Here is a 16,609-nt window from a genome sequence, read left to right as displayed (position 1 = left end):
CAAAATGGTCATCGACATTAACATAACCACCAGGCGCATTCTCTTTGTCCTATCATTGAGATCATATCATGCAACTTCTCCACCATTGAACAATGACCATTTCCCCTGTGCTTTTCATGGTGCTCATGGAGGAACTATGCTTCATTGCACACCCATGGAGGGCTGAATTTCAGCTCATTGTGCTGCAGCCATTGTGGTTGTGAGCACAAGTCGAAGAGGAATAAGTACTGAAGGACTTAGAACATTACATCACAGTACAGACCCTTTGGCACACTGTTATGCTGACCTATACAAATCTACTCAATAATCTAAACCAGCCATTCTCAATCTTTTTTTTTGTGCTATAGCCCCCTCTAGGTCTTTGCTCAAAGCTTATGGGCCTCCTTCTCCATGAAGCAGTAAAAGTTTTGGTTTATTCCAAAATTCTCTCCTACCAACGACATTTTAAAAAATTTAAAAATATTTGTTACGTGAGGTGAAAATGTGTGGAAGGTGGCCATTGAGAACAACTGCTCAAAACCATCCCTACCTCACACCCATGTGCCCATCTAATAGACATTTAAATGCCCCTATGGTACCAGCTTCCACTACCACCCCTGGCAATGAATTCCAATCTGTGTAAAAACCCTACCCCTGATGTCACCCCCTAAGTTTTCCTCTCCTCACCTTATACTGAAGTCCTCTAGTATTTGCTAGTTGCCCTGGGAAAAAAAAGGTGCTGGTTGGCCATCCCTTCTACGCCTCTTGTTTGCTTTCTGTAAACCTCACCACTGCTTACATTTTCCCATGGTTTGCTCACCCCGTCGAAACAGGATGCCCACTGCTGATTACACGCTTACTGCAGCATTTTGTGGACAATGCAGTTCTTTAGTGAGCAGGCAAGAACACAAATCCGCACAGAACAGTTGCCTTTGAGGCTTGCCGTCCAAAAACTGATGGGATTCCAAATTCCTGGGTGTCAACATCTCCAAGGATCTGTCCTGAAGCCTCCATGTTGATGCAATCACAAAGAAGGCTCGCCAGCAGCTATACTTTGAGAGGTGTTTGTGGAGATTTGGAATGTCCCACCGAAGACTCTCATGAACTTCTGGCTGGTTGGATCACTCCCTGGTATGGAGGCACCAACTCTCAGGACAAGAATAAACTCCAGAGGGTTGCTAACTCAGCCTGCGACATCACAGGCACCAGGCTTTACTCCATCAAGGACATCTACATGAGGTGGTGTCTTATAAATGCATCCTCTATCCTCAAAGACCCCCACCTCCCAGGCCACACCCCCTTCACTTAGCTACCCTTCAAAAAAAAGGTACAGGATCCTAAAGACAAGCACTCAGTGGCACAAGGACTGTTTTTACCCCGCTGCCATCAGATTCTTTTTTTAAATATTTTAAAACATGATCAAATTCAACATATTAATAGAAAATAGAAACAAATAAAAATCTTAAACTACATATATATACCCCCACCCAAAAACCCCCATCCCCAAATCCCCCCCCCCACCCCCACCCTCAGCCTCAGAATAATCAATTCAAGAATAAAATATAGTTTTATAGAAAGAAAGAAAAAGGAAAGACTTTCAGGATTGCACAGAGGAATATCTTCCAACATACCTACTTTATCAAATTCTTTAAATACATTCTAGAGGAGGTTCAGAGGTACAGGAATCCCCTAATAATTGGGTATACACATGACAAATTTGTAGAAACACAGCATATTTATTTCTTATATTAGATGTAATTTTTTTTCTAAAAGTTCTACATTCCATTATGCCATACTCAAATGGGGATCTGATTCCCAGGTAACTGGGAATGCAATTTTAACAAACTTTAATGGCTATATTGACCATTTTAATTTGGGTCTTGTCCCTTTAACATTTCCTAATAAAAATAAATCTGGATTTTGCAGAAATATGTCATCTGCACCTTGTTCAAAAAGTTTGCTAGTTCCAACCAATTAGGTCATACCTTGGAACAGGTCCAATTTGAATGTAAAAAAAGTTCCTGTTTCTTCCCCACATCTGAAATATTGATCTGATAAATCTGTTTTCAGCCTATTCAATTTTTGTGGTGTACAATATAACTGATGTAGGAAGTTATACTGAATGAGTCTATATCTTACAGTAATAGTCATATAATATCTACAAAGATGCAATTCTCACTTTCATCTTGACTTGTAGACTCCACACTTAGGAGTTCCTGATTGTAGTAAAGAATATATTACAAAAGTAAATTTCTTAACAATTCCTCTTTTGATAAAAATTTCTACAGGTCCTAATTTATCTCTCAAGTATGCTCTCAATTGAAAGTAACAAAGAGTATTTTGAGGTATTCCAACATTTGCTTTTCACTTGCTCAAATGTCATTAATTGACCTCTTTCATAATAGTCTTTTACATTAAAAATCCCCTTACAAAACCAAATGCCTAAAAACTTATTGTCTTTTGAAAAAGGATAAGGGAATTTTGAATTAGAGGCATCTTAGTTAATAAATACCCCCTTGCACCAATTTCATCATTTATTTTGTTCCACATATTAATCAGATGTTTCAACAATGGTGTTTCTTTATCTCCAACCATCAATCTTTTGCATCTCATTTATATATAAATTCTTCTGATTTTCTCTCTCCAATTTTGTCCTTTTCTATTTTAACCCTTGCCGATATTTCTTCTCTTTCGAAAAAAGATGCAAGAAATTTTATTTGCACTGCCCAATAATAATTTTTCAAGTTAGAAAGTTGTAACCTTCTTAATTCATGTGTCCATGACATTGCCCTGGTGCCAAACATTGCCCTGTTACCACGATGCAGGTCAGAATCAGAATTTATTGTCATGAACAAATCATGAAATTTGGTGTTTTGCAGAAGCGTCACAATCGTGGTAACAGGGCAATGTTTGGCACCAGGATTGGAACTCACCAAAAAAAGCTAGTGGCACCAGTTGAAATAAAATGGTTGAGGAGAAATAACTGCCTCGACGCAGCTCAGTGATTTGCAACAGTTAGCTGTGCAGACTTCCTTTACGTACTCACGGATTGAGCCTTTTTAAAAAATTGATAGTCAAATTATCCCATTCATTCGTTCTTGTGAATACAAAAATATAGTCATTTCTGACCATGCTCCTGTCTTTAAACTTTCCTAGTCTTACTCAAATTAACATACACTGGCGTTTTAGTTCAACCTTACTATCTGATAAGGAAATTTTAAAGTTCTTGAAGGAACAAATTACTCTCTTTTTTTGAAAAAAATATTGTGGAAATGACTTCTAGTCTTATTGTATGGGACACTTTTAAGGCTTTTCATTAGTGGACAAATTATTTCTTACACAGCAAGCATCAAGAATAAGGCTAATCAAGAGAAAACAGATTTCACTAACCTTGGATATAACCTTTCTCCCTCACAGACTGCAGCGTAGGTCTCCTCTGAAGGAATTTCTTTAGCTTGGTTTTCACTTTCTTGATGTCTGCAGTTTCGGCCGAGTTGCTCTTCGAGAAACCTGAAAGGATCAAAACCAAGGCATCAAATCCAGTACAACAGTTTGCAATGAAATAGATGAAGAAAACCGGGGAGTTCTCTGTGGACAGAGTGGTGGACAGTGTCTCTTCACTGTCAGGCCTGAGACCTCCTTCAAGGTTAAAAATTTTTTACTTCAACTACCCTTCAGACAGGCATAACCAACATTTCTTTACTGACTGCTAGTAAAAAACACAAATGCTGGAGAAACTCCGTAGGTCAAACAGTGTCCTTTATGTTGCAAAGATACATAACCAGCTTTATACTTTGATGAAGGGTTCAAGCCCAAAACATTGGTCATGCTTATCTTTGCTTTGTATGTGGCGGAAGTTTTGAATTGACGGGATTTTTTCTTCCTCTGTAATTTGTATTTCAATATATAATTGTTTAATTTTTGTAAATTTCAATTAAAAAATCTTTAAAAACACACTCAAAATTATCCAGAGACTTACTGCGATTTCGCTTCTCATCCTTCTCTTTGTTGTTGAGCCTCTCAGGACTAGCTATGTCATGAGCAGAATCAGATTCATCCATGCTCACTGTGTCCAACTTAAAGGGAAATCAACAAATGAATGAGACGTTAGTTGCAGTGCAGACCCAGTTTTGATTGCATTATGCAGGCCGTTTCCAAGCAGGAAGCAAAGGAGCGAGATGATTTTTACCACTTTCATATTTCGCCAACATCACACAGGCAGAATCACTTAGAAACATCTGCTAATATAATACAGGGCCCTCCATAATGTTTGGGATAGACACTTTTTTCCTTTATTTTCCCCCAGCATTCCACAATTTTAAATTTGTAATCAAACAATTCACATGTGATTAAAGTGGACATTCCAGATTGTATTCAAGGGTATTTGTGAACATTTTGGCTTTCCAATTAGAAATGACTGCACTTTTTATACATAGTCCCTCATTTCAGGACACCATAATATTTGGGACATGGCAATGGTACATGTATTAAAGTAGTCATGTTTCGTACTTTGTTGCATTGCCCTTGCATGCAACGACTGTGTGATTCTCTGTGATCTGTAGATATCACCAGATGCTCTGCATCTCCTCTGGTGATGCTCTGCCAGGCCTCTTCTGCAGCCATCTTCAGCTCCTGCTTGTTTCGGGACTGGTCCCCTGAAATTTTCTCTTCCACATATGGAAGAAATGCTCAATTGAATTTAGATCGGGTGACTGACTTGGCCATTCACTTTTCAGCTTTGAAAAATTCCTCGTTTGTTGTTTTAGCATGAGCACTGTCCAATGAGTTTCGAGGCATTTTCTTGAACTTGAGCAAATGTTTCTATATATCTCAGAATTCATTTTACTACTACCATCAGCAGTTACATCGTCAATGAGGATAAATGCACCAGTGCTTGTGGCAGCCATACATGCCCAGACCATAACATCCCCATCACTATGCTTCACAGATAAGGTGGTATGCTTTGGATCTAGGGCAGTTCCTTTACACCTCCACACTTTGCTTTTGCCATCACTCTGATGCAGGTTAATCTTGGACTGATCCGTTTGCAGGACCTTTTTCCAGAATTCTGCAGGCTCTTCTAAATAATTCTTGGCAAACTGTAATCTGGCCATCCTGTTACTGTGGTTAACCTAAAGGCATGTCTCTGTATTTCTGTTCATTAAGTCTTCTGCAGACAGTAGTTATTGACATATCCACTTCTGATCCGTCAGACAGGTGTTTGGGATTTTTCTTCATTATGATGAGAATTCTTCTACCATTAACAGCAGGGTCTTCTTTGGCCTACCAGTACGCTCTTTCTTCTTAATGATGTTCCATCAGTTGATTTTGGTAATCCCAAGGTTTGGGCAATTTCTCTCACCGTTTTATTCTTGTTTTTCAGCCTTATAACGGCTTCTTTGACTTTCCTCGTGTTGAAAAATAGAAACTACAGACTCCAAAAGTGATCAAAAGCTTAGAAGCAATCCCAACTCTCTTATCCCTGCACCAATGAAGCAATTAAACATACCTGAGTACTCACAAATACCTGTGAAGCCAAATATCCCAAACATTATGGTGCCCTGAAATGAGGGGAAACTATGTATAAAAACTGATGTTGTTTCTACATGCTCAAACTAAAATATGTACAAATAACCTTGAATAAAATCTGGAATGTGCACTATAAAGATTGTTTGATTACAAATTTAAAACTGTGAAGCACAGGGGCAAATAAAGCAAAAATATGTCTTTATCCCAAACATTATGGAGGGCCCTGTAAGCAAATGAGAAGCAACATACACAACTATGTTTTAATTCCCAACACTAGCAGCCACTGAGAAATAAAAAAAATTCTTCCCGTGTCAGACAGCTACCACCACCCTGAACAGACCACAACCTTGCACCATTGCTTTGCTGTTAGGTCAAAATGCTAAAGCATTCTTTTGGGAGAACCTATCCATCTGGGCTGCAATAGCTGAAGATGAATGCTCCCCTCCATTTTCCCCAAGGAAAATAATGTTCAATGAGCGTGGTGCGCATTTAAACAAATGCTTTCCACTGGCCTTCAGACATCCTTTGGCCCTCCTCAATGATCTTCCCTGATACCACACAAAATAAAATCTAGTTTCATTCACAGGCACATACCAATTGAAGGATACTCTCGTTGATCATCTTAAACCAATCTCCGATGACTGACTCTGTGTCATATTGTATGAGATACTCTGAACCTCCTTTCGTTTTCAACTGGAAATAAAGAGTTTATTATTAATATACAGGGAATGCAAGGCCAATCTGGATAATTACAGGTTGCAAATGAAATTCCCACTCTTAATCACTACAAAGGATGTTTAGCTTTTCTGCAAAGCTCTCATGCCACCTCATCCCATCAGTAATTATTATTAGCTTTAATTAATTTATTGGGGGGGGGGGGTCATAAGTATTGGTGTCATAGAGGGAACCATCCATCTCAGAGTTGAGAGTTGTCAGATGGACAACATGTAGCAGCTGTAGAACACAGCGAAATGCTGGAGGAACTCAGCCGGTCTTTTCAGCATGTATAGGAGACAAAGATCTACTGCCAACATTTCGGATCTGAGTCCTTCTTCAAGGGAAAAGACAGAAGCAGGATGTATCAGAAAGTCTCAGAATTCAAATACTAGGGAGGAATCCAGACCAACAAAAGGATTGGTGAGAATTTATCCTGTCTGTGCGAAAGGAGACAGGGAAAGGAGAGACAACAGGGGTTTTAACAAAAGCCAGAGAAGTCGGTATTAATGCCACCCGGTCGGACGGTGCCCAGTCTGAAGATGAGGTGTTGTGGTCTCAGCCTGGCAGCGCATGAGACCACGGACAGGTATGTCTGCAAGGGAACGGGATGGAGAATTGAAATGGGAGATCCACGCTATTGTGGTGGACAGAGCCGAGGTGCTCAACAAAGTCTGTGTCCAGTCTCTTCAGTGTAGAGGAGACCACATTGGGAGCACTGGATTCAGTAGATAATTCCTGCAGATTCAGGAGTGGAACTTTGTTTCACTTGGAAGGACTGTTTGGGGCCCTGAATGGAACAGCGTCTGCAGCCTATCGAATTTCACCCATATCTGCAGAGGAGAGTGAAGGGATTTGAAAAATTCAAAATGATCTTATTGATACAATAAAGTCTGTAGATGCTTTACATAAAACGCTGGAGGAATTCAGCAGGTCCCACAGTGCCCAATGTTTTGCCCCTTGCATAGAAATGAGAATCATTTAATTTTTGTAGAAATATTCCCGTTCTCAAATCTTTCAATGCACTTTTGCAGCAACTACTAAAGAAATACTGTGGGTTGGAGAATCAGTAGTAGATTCACCACCCAGAGGAATTTGTTGTCACAAATGGTTATGGAGGCCAGGTTACTGGGAGTATTTAAGGGAGTGATTGATAGGGTCTTGATTAGCTAGGGGATCAGTGGTCATGGGGAGAAGGCCGGGCAGTTGGGCTGAGTAGGAAAAAGGATCAGCTCGTGATTAAATGGCAGGATAGACTCGATGGGCTGAATAGCCTATTTCTGCTCCAATATCTTATGATTTTAATTCCTCTGTCAATTAGTGGCTCCCTTCAGAGAGATAAGACAAGTTAATTTATCCCAATGAGAAGAAAAGATTTGACACCAATTTGATCCAACAATGACCTATGCAGCAATGTCTAAAAGCAAACAAAAGGTTGAAATTGTACCTGCCATCTGGTGTGAAACTGCCTGACAAATCTACAACCAGGTTTTAAATGGAAACTCTTCCTCTATTCTACCAAGGGTCAAAGTTGATTTCTGGTCATGACCCATTTCACTTTGATTACTACACCCTAAATATGTGCCCCATTACCCAACAACCCTTCACTGACACACAATAGCCTGTCAAAGGGATTCACCAAACTTTGGAGAAAACCGTTGGTGGATATTTTATGCGTGCTGCACATCAGTTTTTCTTTTGTACATTCAGTTGTCTTCATAAAACAACCTTCACCATGAAAACGAACAACAGGATATATATTAGCAGACTTTCAACATTGGTCTCACTATGAATGGTAAAATCTTTCAGGCTCACAGGTATCTCTGGTGGATACTAATAGATGAATAAAGAATATGGTTGTCTGAATTTATTCACCATTATTTTGTAAAAAAAACAATTTAAATAGATTGACACCTCCATTGAAAAGGAGAAAATACAGGAAGGTCTAATCGAACAATGACCAGAAGGAGCCCGATGGTTCAGAGTAAATGGGCGACACCAATGAGCAAAGTTCATGTAACAATTGAAAATGACCCCATTTTAATTTTTTCCCCATATTACCATTTCTTTTAAGCCAGTTCATTGGGCAATTGATCCAACAAGAAATCAATTCTTTGCACTCTTTACTTTTAAAATTCACGCCCTCACCTCTAACACGTTCTTTTTGCTTGATTTGTCCTTTGATGCCCATTTGATTGTAGCTCCTTTCAGTTCTACCGTATATTCAGGCACAATCTGGCCAATTGCCTGCTTCTGAGTAAAGAAAAAAAAATGTGGAATGGAATTGCTGAATCCAGCGATTGGTATCCTATTAGTTTAATGCAACAAACATGTGTTCCTTGGAGGTCAATCTACAGGATTGACTAATCTGGCCAATTGCCTGCTTCTGAGTAAAGAAAAAAAATGTGGAATGGAATTGCTGAATCCAGCGATTGGTATCCTATTAGTTTAATGCAACAAACATGTGTTCCTTGGAGGTCAATCTACAGGACCAAAAGAGTGGCAGAGAGGATCACTGGAGTCTCCCTCACCCTCACCCACCACGTACTGAATGAAGCATCAAGTGGATAAGTAGAGACTGTCAACTATTGATGACAGAGAGATAAAAAATGAGGGAACCTTCCCATAATTAGGGATCTAGTGAAATGAGGAGTCTTATGGGCGTGCAAAATTGCTGAACACTTCTTCCACCCCGCACACAGCATCTTGCAGCAACTCCCGTCGGGAACGATCCAGGAGGATCAGAGCCAGTACCACCAGGCTGAGGAACAGCTTCTTCCCACAGACAATGAGAATGTTGAACAACTAAAGGAACCGCTCACACTGACCATCCGAGGCTCTCATATTGATGAAATATTTATTTGTATATATGAATACTTGTCCTGCACATGTATTATTTGTTTGTATGTGTGCTATGTCTGGTTGTGTGCAAGGACCAGAGAACACTGTTTCGTCGGGTTGTACTTGTGCAATTAGATGATAATAAACTTGACTTGACAAAGTATTGGGCCATAATGATACTCTCAACTCTTGGTTAAAATGATATCCAAGCTTATTGTCATTCTTCCTAGTGTCTGTCCATACTTGGAACTAGAGAATAAAGAGGCCATTTTGTTTTCAGAGCAGTGGCTCCATTAAGTGGTCTCAATCTGAGCTGCATTGAAACAGCCACAATTATTGACACGTCCTTGAGTTCTGTGGTAAAGGGAAAATAGATGTGTTCAGGGGCAGTCATTCATATTCTCTCATCATAAACTATGACACAAAGCCCAAATGACTCAGTTTTCAGCTCACTGGCCTCGCTGAAGGAATTACATCGCAAAGGGGAAGGAAGAATGGTGGGGTGGGCCAAGGGAGGGGGAGTATTTGGTCTATTTCCTTCAGTCATCACTTCTGGGGAAACATCCAGCATTTGGTATTTATTTTTTAGCAATCAATAAAGATCCAAATCATTTGGTTTATTATCTGTACCTCTTCCTCCCTGATACATATTTTTGACAACAGTAAATCTCAGTTAACAATTCACAGCAGTTGGTCAAACAAAACATAAAAATGGAAAGATTGAATGTGGGGGAAAAAAAAGTGTCTTCCTGTGAGTTTCCACTTGTCTCAATTAAAAGACCACCCCTATTCACCGCTCAAAGATGGCCCAATTCTGTCACTTCTTAATAAAACGTTATCAATAACTCCAACCCTAATTCTTCGCAGGCTGCAGTTTATCCAAAATCCGTGCCGTCCATAACCTCCTCCGAGTCCCATCTTTGATGGGGTACACCGGCTTCCAGCACCAAATACCACAAATTATCACGTTGATATTTAAAACGGTCTCCTTGCTTGTTTCTGCAAAGATCTGAATTCCCACACAATCCCCCCACCCCAGTCTCTCTATACCTGTTCCCTTTGATGCAATGTTTTGTCATCATTCATGCTTGAGCAGTACTTTTCTAAAGTACTTTGTCCTCTCACTCGAGAACTTTAAGCCAATTGAAGTCAAAGAAATGCAGTACAGAAACAAGTCCTTTGGCCCTCCCAGCCCATGTTAACCATCAAACACCCATTAGCCCCATCTTCTCCCCAGTACATGCCTATTAACTACACCCCAATCAATGACACACAGGAACTATTTGTTTTTTGTCTATTAATGTCTTTGTCCCAGCATTCACTTATCGCCCTTGTGAATGTTTGCCCATGTGTAAAGTTCCCCATTAAGTCAACCCATGGTTTAGTTTATGATATTTAAACTAAGACCTCAATGCAAAAATGATCAATTAAGTTCTAAAGCAGCTGCTAACCTGCCCTTCTTATCTTGCAGTCAGTTATTAATTTAACTCCTGGTATTGGAGTTTAAACATTATTACCAGATTTCCAGCAGGTTGATTCTTGGGATCTTTATAAAATGTCAGTATTCCGCCTTGTAGAACCGTCCAGGACGACGACCAGTTTTTCCTGAAATTAAAACCAAGGATCAAGAAAGCAGCTTGGACAGGTTTAGATGCAAACAAGATCAAAGGCTGATTTTCAACTATACAAGCAGACAGTGTTTGAAAGTACATATATGGTACTGAACAAAGCATCATGTGGATAAGTAGAGACTGTCAACTATTGATGACAGAGAGATAAAAAAGGAGGGAACCTTCCCATAATTAGTGAAATGAGGAGTCTTATGGTGAATAGATGACACCTCCCACCCTCTTTAGTCTACATATCCAGTTTAAATAGCTCAACAGGGCAATAAGTCTGTGGAACTTGTTGCCACAGGTGGTGGGGGAGGCCAGATCATTGGATGTACTTAAGGCAGAGATTGATAGGTTCTTGATTAGTTGGGGCATCAAAGGATATGGAGAGAAGGCTGGGCAGTAAGGCTGGGTGGGAAAATGGATCAGCTCATTATTACATGGCAGGGCAGACTCGATCTGATTTCAGCTCCTACATCTTATAGTCTTAAAGTTCTGAGTGGATGGAATCCTCAGAAAAAATAATTTGAGATTCAGCACAGAATTTTGACTCCTCCCCCCCCCCCCCCCCAGTGAAGCCAAACATTTGGGCTCGGTGTTTCCCTGCACTTTCCTGAGGTCAGATGATTTAAGTTGGAATCTCATGAACTTTTACAAGGGATGAGGCACCTCAGACAACACAAATGCACAAAGGAAAACTGAAAACCCCAGCAGGATTTTGAAGCATTAACAAAGGATTGCTAAGGATCGGGAAAAAAAAACAATCATTTGTATTGCAGCGGCTAGAGAGAGTTTTCACATACTTGTTAAAGTGATTATAATTGGGACTGAGAAATGGATAAGGAACAGCTAAGTAGGGGATTCAGGGGCAAAATTGGATGACATCTACCAATATTCAACTCAGCATTAAATGAAATAGAAAATCCTGATTTTTCACAAGTGAAGGATAATCACATTCTCAGGGTTTAAAATATTGAGCTATGCATTGCATGGTCTTACAATAAAATAGAGAAAAGCCACATTGTTCTATCACTGAGGAAATAATGGCAAAGACTTCTTCCAGCAGCCTTGTTTATTATCAAGAACTGCAATAAAATACTGCATGATAACAAGGTTTCTTGGGAGAGCATAGATTCTAATAGCAGGTGCATACATTAGGGACACAAATGGCAAGACAAACATCCTGGCACATAGAATAAACTCACATATTTGCTATCTAAACCCACCTTTCCCCCTCACCACAACCAAATAACCTGTGTATTTTCTGTTGTGTGAAACTGTACTGGGGCAATAAACGGTAAAATTAACCCCTACAGTCGATAGGTATGATCTTTGTTAGAAGAAGTGCAGATTAATTATTTTCTTTTTAAAAAAATCTTCATGTCTCTGAGCACAGGATTTTGGGATTAGTTTCCATTACCAAAGGACTTTTGAGCAAAACTCCGCAAATCAAGCAGTATCTGAGGGGAAGCAGATTTATCTGAGGGGTGGATGATTTATGTTTAAATTTAAGTTTAGACATAGAGCACAGTAACATGCCCTTCCGGCCCATGAGCCCGTGCCGTCCAATTTCACCCGAATGACCTACAACCCCGGTATGCTTTGAATGATGGAACGAAATTGGAGCCCCCAGAGAAAACCCACGCAGACAAGGGGAGAACATACAAACTCCTTGCAGACAGAGCAGGATTCGAACCGTGGTCCCAATCGTTACCTCTGTTACAGCATTGCACTAACCGTGTCACCCTTCCATGATAGATAGATGGAGAAAAGGGCAGATGGAGCCGGTGGTGGTAGGGGATAGCAACATTCACACCCTCCTGAATCAACTTGGCTTCTCTTTACCTTATCTACTTCCAATTATCACCCTCTTTTCTGGCTCACAACTCCACCCACATCCTCTTGCACCTGTTTCCTTCTGCCCATCATCCCTCTCTTCTCTTTAACCTATGAGCCTACCTCGCCCGTTCTCGTCTTCCCCCCCCCTCAATCTTGATGTAGGCCCTTGACCCAAACATTGGCCAAATCCTCACACCCCCGCCACCGCCCCCCCCCCCCCAAACTCCCAGAGATGCTGCTCGACCTGCCCAGTTCCTCCAACAGTTTGCAACGTACAAAAATGCTGGAGAAACTCATCATTTATGTCCAGCCCAAAATTGTTTACTCCCTATGGATGCTGCAAGTCTAGCTGATGTTCTCCAGCACATTTGTGCATTGCACTTTACCCCAACAACAGCAGATTTTCTTGTTTAACTCCTTCAACAGTTTGCTCCAGACTCTAGCATCTTGTGTCACTCAAGGACTTTGCAATTTGCTCATGGGGTCTACACCACACACTGACACCTGAAGCATGGTGGATTAGTAATGCATCTGAGCTAGCTGCACCAGAAAAGATCCAAGTTGGATCCCATTTCTGTTACAAAGGCACTAATTTCTGAAGGGTTCCCAATTCTGTCTATTACTAACTAGAACTGAGTAACATCAGGCAACTGAACCAAGGCTCAGATAGTCAAAAGAGCTGGAATTCACTGAGGACTAATGGTGTAATTCCAGATGGAACCAACATCTTCAGAAGAGAGAATTTTAGTAAAGAAACACAATAAAACACAGACAAGTCAAAAATGTTTCATACAGTGCCACATATCCCTGGGGTCAGCTACCATGAAACCAGTCTTCTATTTTTAACAGGTGGATAACCTGAGCAAGAATACCCCCATTAAGTTTCTGTGCAGAAAGGTTTTAATTGGCCAGATGGACTCAAGTTTTGGCATTGAGAAACTAACTATAATGGTTCAAATATTAGGAATAACAATGATAGAAGTGAAGCAGCAAATAAGAGAACTCATTATGATTAGATCTATGTCAGTGCATGACCCCTACAGTAAATAATACAACTCCTGAACAAGAAGAGGGAGAACGTGAGGAGGAGGAGTAACCTGACCTGCTGTTGAAGCATTACAAGGAAAAGGATTACTCAGTGAAACGTTCAACCATCAGAGAGCTTGTTGGGTGAGATAAAGATTATGGACAAATGAGTCAAAACATGATGCAGGAGAAACTCAGTGGGTCACATGGCATACTTCATAAACAGTAGCAAAGATACATAGCCAAGGTTTTGGGCTGCTCTGTATGTACAGTGTGACCTGTTCAGTTTTCATCACAGTCACATCTTTACTACGATCAATGTGTCTGCAGGCTTTCACGTTTCACAGACTGATCAGTAACCACTTTAAAATCAGAAAGCATTGTTGGAAAATATGTCCTCTGCACTTCAAAACAAAATACAACAGAAAACAGTGAAGAATATTTGATATTCATGGTGTAATCGCACAGATCCAAGATACACTTTAAAGCAATGATTTGTGTGTGTATGTGTATATATAGAGTTAACTAGTAGTGAGAAAATAAGCTGGAAGGAAGCAGTCTGTCCTGAAGCTTTCGTTAAAATTTTACTTATATAAACAAATTAATATACATGGAATTTAGCTGCATATTTAACGGAAGAATTGCAGAACCACAAAACCTCTTGCAAGATCAAAAGACTTCTCACCTGATGCGCTTCCCATTATCTGCCACCTTGGCTTTGTTTAGAATTCCAGCTTTGTCCAGCAATTGGGACTAAACAATTGAAGGGAAAAAATCGCATGAATACACAAGGAAGGGCAATGAAAGCCAAGTTCTGCTCATGCACATCAGACTCTTGGAGAATAGCTGCATTAAAAGGGGAACAGAACTTAGCTGCATGCTGGAGATGAATGAGAACCAGAAATATCAGCAGTGGTTACAAGGTCCACGGTGTGACCGCGTGGCCTCAGTTAATACAAAGAGACTGTTAAAGGCTTGAAAGGGCATCAGGCATGAGGTGGAGATTGCACTTGAAGAAGAAATGCCACTTGTTAAAAATTCTGAGTTTTCAAAAGTCATGAGCTGATAGGATCCCGAATGAAAAACCATACACAACTCAGATGAAATTAAAGGACCATGTCAGGCTGTGTTATGGGGTTACAGGAGGTGAATAAGTGTGAAGCAGGGGGTGGCCTCACGCGCAACTGGAAACACTAACACGAGGGAGAAGGATTTCAACACGGTGCCCAAGTTCAAGCTCAGCACTAAAATCAGACGCATTTCGCCTGTCTGCAGCAAATGATGCCTTAAGGAAACAGAACAGAAATTAATTAATTTAATCATTATTCACAGTTAGTTGCTTGCATTCAAACCATGTGACAATTTTCCACTTGTTTGAAGGATTCTGAATAGGAGGTCATGGACACAAAGGACTCTCACCAGAGTGTTGCAGGTCATTGATCCCCAAAAATCACTGGAGATGCTGTACCTCTTCACCAAGCATGGAATGAACATTACATCTGATGTTAATGCATCATGAATGAAATATTGGGTTCACTAAGCTTTAAAACACACCAGCATAGTCAAAGACCAGAAATCTGGACCGCCCGAGAATCTGGGCTTGTTGAGTGCATGCGCAAGAGGCAACAAAAAATGTTTCGTTCTTCTTCTTCTTTGTCTTCTTTGGCTTGGCTTCGCGGATGAAGATTTATGGAGGGGGTAAAAAGTCCACGTCAGCTGCAGGCTCGTTTGTGGCTGACAAGTCCGATGCGGGACAGGTTCACAAACCATCAAAAATGTGCCTGTTTAAAATTTGAATTTTAAAGGTGCTGTTTGAGAATATGGAAGATTCAGACCAACCAAGCAATCCGGATTTTAGGACTTTTACTGAATATAATCTTTGGTTATTTGTGCTTATGTAATAGTAGCTGCATATTGCAATCTATTTCCTAAATCTGGTACTATTGATGTCCAATCTCTAAAGCAAGGTATATTGACTGAGATTGAAATGCAATCCAGTGATCTCAGAGAATTCAATTATTACGTCCAGTATTTAGCACTGACAGTGGGAACAACGGGGGTGAGGTGGCATGAATTGTGTGTCCTTTATTCCTGCTATTGTGAAACACATACAGAACCGCCCTTTGTGACACACCACACAGTGCAGATCACTCAACAAACCATTTAGGTTTCAGCTCATCCATACTCATTTGTATGCCCACACAACAGATTTTTGGAATCATCAGCTGGACCACCCATAATTAATTTTTACAATTATATAAACTTTCATCTCCTTGTTACTCTAATGGGATGGTCCCAAAAACATATTTGCATCTTAGAAGCTATTTCTATTATAGTTGCTGTCTCCCTTTGAAAGCAGATGAAAATACTGCCATCTGTTCAGAAATAATTTTAAATTTAGACACACCGCACAGTCACAGGCCCTTCTGAACCCCAAGCCCATGCTGCCAAATTACACCCGATTACAGGTACACGATCCTTTATCCGGAACCCTTGGGGGACAGTGTGCTTTATAAGCATGCTGAGCAGTTTTGGGCTTCTCATTTAAGGAAGGATGTCCTGATGTTAGAGGGTTCAGAGGAGGTTCACAAGGATAAGTCTAGAAATGAAAGGGTCATCATATGAGAAACATTTGACGGCTCATGGCCTGTATTCATTGGAATTTAGGAGAATGAGGGGAGATCTCATTGAAACATTTCAAATGTTGAAGGGATAGACAGAGCAGATGTAGAAAGGTTGTTTTCCATGGTTTTGTCAAGTGCACAACTTCAGGATTGAAGGAGGTCCACTTAGAATAAAGATAGAGAGGAATTTCTTCAGCCATCGGGTGGTGAATCTGTGGAATTTATTTTACCACAGGGTGCTGTGGAGGACGTCATTGGGTTCATTTAAGTCAGAGATTGATAGGTTCTTGATTAAACATCAAAGGTTAAGGTGGGAGGGGGGGAAGCCAGGCAAAGGTGGGGGGGGGGGGGGGGAATGAAAATGGTTTAGACTCAATGGACTATTTCTGCTCTATGACTTTTGGTGTTAAATGACAATTTTGGTCAACCATCGAAGTGAAGAGT

At 40.4% G+C, this 16,609-nt stretch overlaps 1 protein-coding gene across 6 annotated transcripts in view; it reads right to left on the bottom strand.

The window, feature by feature from the left end:
* The window catches only part of LOC138746664 (rho GTPase-activating protein 27-like), a 148,503-nt gene that overhangs the window by 23,236 nt on the left and 108,658 nt on the right, over positions 1–16,609 (bottom strand). For 4 of the 6 annotated variants that reach the window (XM_069904951.1, XM_069904954.1, XM_069904956.1 and 1 more), the window contains 7 exons: positions 14,740–14,826; positions 14,227–14,294; positions 10,581–10,668; positions 8,371–8,475; positions 6,103–6,201; positions 3,959–4,055; positions 3,370–3,489 (listed from right to left, as the gene is read on the bottom strand). In XM_069904951.1, coding sequence (XP_069761052.1) covers positions 3,370–3,489; positions 3,959–4,055; positions 6,103–6,201; positions 8,371–8,475; positions 10,581–10,668; positions 14,227–14,294; positions 14,740–14,826 — 664 coding nt within the window. The remainder of the gene's footprint in view (positions 1–3,369; positions 3,490–3,958; positions 4,056–6,102; positions 6,202–8,370; positions 8,476–10,580; positions 10,669–14,226; positions 14,295–14,739; positions 14,827–16,609) is intronic. The other 2 variants (XM_069904952.1, XM_069904953.1) reach the window with 2 other exon arrangements.

The sequence above is a fragment of the Narcine bancroftii genome, chromosome 12 (assembly GCF_036971445.1).
Source record: "Narcine bancroftii isolate sNarBan1 chromosome 12, sNarBan1.hap1, whole genome shotgun sequence".
Classification (NCBI taxonomy): domain Eukaryota; kingdom Metazoa; phylum Chordata; class Chondrichthyes; order Torpediniformes; family Narcinidae; genus Narcine; species Narcine bancroftii.
This window is presented reverse-complemented; position numbering and strand designations above follow the sequence as displayed.